The 7,620-nt window shown below is 34.5% G+C and overlaps 1 protein-coding gene across 1 annotated transcript; it reads left to right on the top strand.

Annotated features, from left to right (window-relative positions):
* The first annotated feature begins 2,505 nt into the window (after positions 1-2,505).
* LOC128216484 (F-box/LRR-repeat protein 14-like) lies at positions 2,506-6,723 on the top strand. Its single transcript, XM_052923061.1, has one exon. The coding sequence runs from the start codon at positions 2,511-2,513 to the stop codon at positions 3,753-3,755; it is 1,245 nt and encodes a 414-aa protein (XP_052779021.1). The 5' UTR covers positions 2,506-2,510; the 3' UTR covers positions 3,756-6,723.
* The last annotated feature ends 897 nt before the right edge of the window (positions 6,724-7,620 follow it).

Raw genomic sequence — 7,620 nt, 5'->3', positions numbered from 1 at the left:
ACGGTTCTATGAATTGTTAGTATTTGAAATGTATACATATTCAGGTAATATTGTGCACTCGCTACCTGAGTTATTGAAATTGTACATAACAAGCGCGAAGCGCGAGTTGAGGGTAGTGGGTGTCGAAACTGTGTTTGAACCATAGTATAAGCTACAGGGCTGGTAGGCGATATGGGATATACGGGTCAAAGGAAACCATAGCGGTCCAGAGCGAAGGTCGAACCCGAATATGGTTCCCTGCGCCCCGTATTTCCCTTATCGGGTCACCAACTAACCGCGTAACGTATATAAGTTGCGTGCATATTAAAAGTTACGGGGTTAGTAGGTGACCCGATATGGGATATACGGGGCAAAGGAAACCATATCGGGTGAGAGCGAAGCTCGAACCCGAATGTGGTTTTCTGCGCCCTGTATATCCCATATCGAGTCACCTACTAGCCCCGTAACGTATATATCACGTCGACAACCTGTTTACGTGTTTAAATTTTCATTTATACATCGGAATCGGAAAATAGACGCCATTTTGGTACGATATAAATTTGCTGACAATATGGAAAAAAATGTTGTGTTTATGTTGGAGGCGTGATATATTGGAATATCATTGTTATACAAAAACATGAAAATTATTGCATATGAGAACGAAGAAAACACTTTAATATGGTAAAACACTCTATAAGTTCAATATAAATCTTCAAATGATATCAAACATGGTAAACGTGTCACATTCAAGCTGATTTATCGAAACGAGCATCTTACGACATTTTAACTCGGTTATGCTCAGACGCTTCCTAAAATCGCTTGAAACATTTTGTGAATGAATTATTTCCCTATTTCCCTATGCACACTAATCGTCGCAAAAAATCACTTTCAACAATTACATAAATGTTCAAAGCTACCATAAAGCATTTGCAACTTTGATATTATGTCTGCAAATGGGTGCTTTTGGTAAAATGCATGATCATTATTAACGCCCTAAGTATTTAACGTCTACATAATTGTTAAATTTTCTCATTTTGTTTCGAAGTCATCTAGGTACGAACACTTTTGGGGTGATTAATGTCGATTTTGATGTATAATAACTTTCGGGTTTCCACTCATTGAAAAAAGAAAACATGATGAGTGTGAACATTGCTTCCTGACAAGGACAGTATATAGTGTTTACGTGCATGTGTCTGGAAATAAGATGGCCAGATAGATTCTAGTTTAGTCATATAGTAAGATTCTGATGAAAGCGGTCTCTAAAGGTTTTTTTATGGTAAAAGAAATGCATGGTTTATACTAGCGGGTTAAATATGGGTGTGTGTGTAGACGGGGGAGGGGGTGTCCCCACCCTTAAATACCATAGAGAACTCAGTCTATGGCAATGAAGCTATCAGCCAATTGTTTTTGGGAGAGGACAACAGCATCAAATGAAAAGCCTATACTTTTGGAATGGGGGAGAAGAGTTTCACGCCAAGTAAATCTATCTCTTACTGACTGTCCGGATACATTTTAACTCACAAATTGTAAAGATTCCCCCCCCCCCCCCCCCCGGTCCATTTTAACTAACAAGTTGTAAAGATTGACCCCCCCCCCCCCCGGAATACACTTTAACTAACAATTTGTAACCCCCCCCTCCCCCCGATTCCATTTTTTAACTAACAAGTTGTAAAGATTTACCCCCCCCCCCCCGATACATTTTAACTAACATGTTGTAAAGATTGACCGCCCCCCCCCCCCCGGAATAAACTTTAACTAACAATTTGTAAAATCCCCTCTTCCCGGTTCCATTTAAACTAACAAGTTGTAAAGATTCCCCTTACCCCCCCCCCTCCGGTTCCATTTTAACAAACAAGTTGTAAAGATTCCCCCCCCCCCCCCCCGTTCCATTTTAACTAACAAGTTGTAAATATTCCCCCTCCCTCCCACACACCCCGGGTACATTTTAACTAACAAGTTGTAAAGATTCCCCACCCCCCGGTTCCATTTTAACTAAGATTTACACCCCCCTCCCCCGGATACATTTTACATTTTAACTAACAAGTTATAAAGATCACTCCCCCCCCCCCCCCTTAAGTCAACTAACAATTCGCATGCTTTCCGGGATTCTGCTGTCACCAATTTCATAAACGTTAAACGTTTGCTTAGTAGGCCAATGGCAAATGGTTTATGAAAATTAGACATTAATAACAAACCGGTACTTGCACATGCGTTTATTTCAAACGATCTCAAGATTTTCAAATAAGTTTCATTTGAAGTTCAAGTAATCCAAGACTCGCCATATTATTAATGTTATCTTATTTTTTTAAACTTTTATTATTATTTTTTTTATTATTTTCTTAATATTCACATAATAAATATTCTTTACCAGTCAAAGGGACATAACCTATGTCGAAACAAAACAAAAAGAGGCAGTAGTGTTTACTCCCCGTAAAAACAAGAACATTTAGTATAACGCAACCTTCAGTTGAAGCCAATCAAATTACTCGTTACAAAGTCGAAAGCACATGCGTGTCACGTGACAAGTTAAAATGGCCGACGTGTTTGAAAAGCGAAATTTCCATATTTCAAGCCTTTTCCCTGAGATTTTAACCATTATATTCACTCATTTAGATGTTAGAGACAAGGGGAGAGCGTGCCAAGTTTGTGTGGCCTGGCGGGATGCCGCTTACAATCGTAGAGTATGGAAAGGCGTCGAGGCGAAGCTTCATCTGAAACGTGCTAACCCGTCTTTGTTTCCAAGTCTGGTAAAACGTGGTATTAGACGAATACAAGTGTTGAGTTTGCGTAGAACTTTGAAGGATGTCATAGTTGGTATTCAAAATATTGAGTCACTCAACATCAGCGGTTGTTTCAGCATTAACGACACATCAATTTCACATGCATTGACCCGAGAAATTCCTTCGTTGAAGAATTTGAACTTGAGCCTTTGTAAGCAGATTACAGACAGAAGTCTTGAAAAAATTGCTCAATGTTTGAAGAATCTTGAAGTGCTAGAACTCAGTGGTTGTTCAAATATTACCAACATTGGTCTGTTGCTGATATCTTGGGGCCTTAAGAAGCTGAAAGTGCTAAACCTTCGGAGTTGCAGGCATGTTTCGGATCCTGGAATCGGACACTTGTGTGGTGTTGTGCATAATTCAAGCCAGTTAAATGCGCTTGAATCAAGACCAGTGCCTGGTAACTTTGAGCTTGAGTTTCTTGGTCTTCAAGACTGTCAGAAAATTACTGACCAAGGTATGAAACATGTGAGTGGTGGACTTGTTAATCTGAAACAGGTGAACCTAAGTTTCTGCGGAGGAATCACTGATTCTGGGATTAAATTCCTGTCAAAGATGCCAAGTCTGAAAGATCTTAACCTAAGAAGTTGTGATAATGTTACAAATGCTGCTCTTGGGTACCTATCCGAAGGTGGCTCTAGGCTTGAGGCGATTGATGTCAGCTTTTGTGAAAACGTTGGTGATCAAGGACTTCACTTTCTTGCACAGGGAATGTTTAGCTTGAGACATTTATCACTTGGCACATGTAATATCACTGACGAAGGACTCCTGAGAGTGGTAAATACTCTGCATGAAATTATAACTCTAGATATTGGACAGTGTGGTCAAATAACAGACAAAAGTTTATGCGCTATAGGAGAAAAATGGAAACATTTGAAAAGCATCGATTTGTACGGTTGCACCAGAATAACCACATTTGGTCTAGAAAAAATTATGAAACTGCCTTGCTTGAATACTTTGAACCTTGGATTATGGCACAGGAAAGAAGAAATATAGATGTTGAACGCTTGAAACTGTATCTAACCATCTGTTGAAAGGACATCAAAGATACCATTATGCAGATCAAAACTCTGTTAGGTGGATAACTTATTTGTGTGAATGTAAAATTAAGAGAATATATGTAACTATTGAAATTAGAAATGCATCCGCAATGGAAACCATCATACATGAATAAAATAAATTGCTATTGATGTGTAAGAAAATTAAGATCTGTTGTGTTTATATGTACTGAAATTATTTTGATAGTTGTTTTATAATTTATTGCTGTCCATGAAAATGGTCATATATTTCATTATAATAACATGAAACTGACATTCAAAATTGGAATATATCTTATAAGTATAATTATATTTTTACCAAAACTTATGTGCCAAAACTTGTAAACCTCATCTTAACATAAGTTTTACATTTGTCTATTAATTACATATGTTTTTCGTTAAAGTACATCAACAGTTATTGTGCTTAGTATAACTAGAATATATATGCAACTTGCCATATAGCTATAATGTATAGTTAATGGTGCCTATTTTCATGCTGCCATAGTGTTTTTTATTTTGCAACATGCCAAGTTCGTTTCATTTAAATGCATCAACCTTCATGTGTTCAGTTTGAAAATGATATATTCTTTAGTTTTATTAGTAAATATACAAATTTTAATGTTGAGTATTCAAGATATTTTGTTACATTGGTTATAGTTTGATATTTTATTTCTTTTGTTGTGTATTTTATTGATATACATGTAGCAGTTTTGTTTGCCTTGATTTCTATAAAAATATCAAAATTTATTTTACGTGAACAAAGATGGTTATTGTTAAATATGAGTTACATTTAGTTTTATTTGAAAACATATAATCTTAAATGCAGGGCTTCCATTAAAAATTTGAAACTGGAAGTATGAACTTGACAAAGTTTTTCACTGAAATATTGAAGTTTATGCCACTGGAACTCCTAAGACCTTTCCACTATTGTCCAATTAAATAATTTAAATGTTAAATAATTCATAACTTTAACTTGCGAACTTCATCAAATTGTATTTGAAGAATTCATTTTACTTCAAGACTTTTTCAAGAATGTGGCCATAAAGAAACATCGACACCAAGTTTTGATATTCTTAACTTCCATGCCTTTACTATTGGAAGTTTTCTCCTAAATAGAGGAAGTGTTTGTACTTTCCAAAGACTCAATTTTAGAAGTTTTGGCACAGTTTTAGAGAGTGAAATACTTCCAAACTTCCTTAAATGGAAGCCCTGATTAAATGTTTATGTATGTAGCAAAACGTTACACGGTGGGAATTGATTTTTTAGCAGTTTTCATTTGTTTTTAGTATCTGGGAATAGGATTTAATTTTTGATCCCAGTAAGTATTTAGTGAATGAAATTAGCACAAGCGTGCAAACCCTGCACTGGTATACGGTAATAATTTTTGGGCTTGCTCAATTTCTGGATTTTTTATACATGAAGCAGGGCTTTCTGACAATTTGTTATGCTTAACAGTAGTTTAAGGTTTCAGGCTAGTTCATTCAAAAGTGTTATTTAAGTATAATTTTGATCACTGTGTACTGTATTTTCAGTATCAATACTTAAACTTATGTGTAACAGAATATTTAAAGATGGACCTCAATATTTAAAAAAATGTCCATCCTCAATCTCAGCTCATTTTTTCCACTTATTAGTCATAGTATGATTAAAAAATATCTATGTAATACTCTTTTTAAAAGCATTTTCTCAAAGATTATGTTGATTCAATATTTGGTAAATAAAAGACAATTAATTTCAGAGCAAAAATTGTACTTGAGTCCAATTTATTGGTTTTCAGTTAATTTTTGAGTACATTTTGTGCTTTAAAGATAAATTTATTTTGAATATTGATCAATGATGTTTATTAGCATCATGTTGAGATCGTGCACTTTTCAAAAGAGTAAAACATTAATGATTTTAATATACATGTATGTCATGCTGTTAGAGCTGCACTCTCACAGATGTACTGTTTTAACTTTTTATTTTTTTGTCATGGAATGAGCCATTCTTTGCGGGCTGTAAATATCTGAAAACCAGTGATATAAGACTACTGACAAAAGATCAGATCACAGTTTTTAATATTTATGTCACATTCAAAGACAACAAAATAAAAAAGTTGTCAAAAGGTTCTATCTGTGAGAGTGCAGTTTTAATGGGAATAAAAAAGTTGAGATAGAGATTTTTCTTAATTATTTTATTATATTGGTTCTATGAATTGTTGAGACATTTAAGAGCATGAAGAACTATGCATCAATGAAATAATTAAATAATTCTCATTTTGTTATATTGGAGCTTCAACTAACTTCTAAGGCCATGCAAAATTGTTTCTATGTTTATCATTATCGGGCGGGTAGGTCCTTAGAATGAAAAAAAATAATAATTCAAAATCGAACTTAATCAAAGAAGTATGATTTTATAGAGCTTAGATAATGAAAATGTAAATTATGGAGTCAAGAAATATTCCATATGAATTATAGGAAAAAAGTTAAATTATTTCGAGAGAAAAAATATGGAACCATTTTTTTACTCTTTTTTGGCCTTAGTTAGGTTATGGAATTGGAGCCTGATGCTAAACAGAGAATCAATTTGGTTTGGCCTCATGTTTTTTTTTATACTGGATATTTATATCCAGTAAACAAGACAGCTGCACTGCTTTAGTATTATTGCTAGTTATTATTTAGTATCAAGTATAGATTATGATGATTTATGAAAGACACATTTTATCATTGACGTGGTTGTGAATTATAATTTATGGTGACTTTACAACTAATGAAATAATATGAAATTGAATATCATGAATACATATATTTTATATTTGGTGACCTTGGTGCACTAATCTCCAATACATATTACATTATATTGAGACATTTGTCATAAAGATAGCATGCAATGCGATTATATCTAAATATACGTACATTGTTTCTGATTATCGAAAATACAACTTGTTGAAAAAATGATGTTGTTGTAGTATTATAAATGAGTTTTGTGTCAAACGTGGTCAAATAGGAACAACGAAAAACTAAAGTTATGAATGGAAAACCTTATATGCGTATGTCATATTTAATTTTCAATTAATATGACACATTTATGAATCATTATATTTGGAATTATTGAATTTGTTCTGTGCTGGACCATTATCCTTTTTATTACTGAAACACCACTTCAAAATGATAATCAACTTAAAGCTAGAGCACCAAACAAAAATACATATAACCAGTTTGCCTGAAAAATCAAGTATGACTTGAAATATCATTATTGAAATGATGTTAAAAAATACAGCAAGTAATAATTGGCAGTGATCGAATACAGCAAAGTTCTTGTAAGAAATGAACTGAATGGTTTAAGTTCCAGTTGGCAATGGTTAAAGGCCCAGTTGGCAAATGGTTAAAGGTCAAGTTGGCAAATGGTTAAAGTTCCTGTTGGCAAATGGTTAAAGTTCCAGTTGGCAAATGGTTAAAGTTCCAGCTGGCAAATGGTTAAAGTTCCAGTTGGCAAATGGTTTAAGTTCCAGTCGGCAATGGTTAAAGGCCCAGTTGGCAAATGGTTAAAGGTCAAGTTGGCAAATGGTTAAAGTTCCTGTTGGCAAATGGTTAAAGGTCAAGTTGGCAAATGGTTAAAGTTCCTGTTGGCAAATGGTTAAAGGTCAAGTTGGCAAATGGTTAAAGTTCCTGTTGGCAAATGGTTAAAGGTCAAGTTGGCAAATGGTTAAAGTTCCAGTTGGCAAATTGTTAAAGTTCCTGTTGGCAAATGGTTAAAGGTCAAGTTGGCAAATGGTTAAAGTTCCTGTTGGCAAATGGTTAAAGTTCCAGTTGGCAAATGGTTAAAGTTCCTGTTGGCAAATGGTT

The sequence above is a fragment of the Mya arenaria genome, chromosome 14 (assembly GCF_026914265.1).
Source record: "Mya arenaria isolate MELC-2E11 chromosome 14, ASM2691426v1".
NCBI classification, from domain to species: Eukaryota; Metazoa; Mollusca; class Bivalvia; order Myida; family Myidae; genus Mya; species Mya arenaria.
Note: the sequence above shows the minus strand (reverse complement) of the source record. Positions and strands in the feature narration are given on the sequence as shown.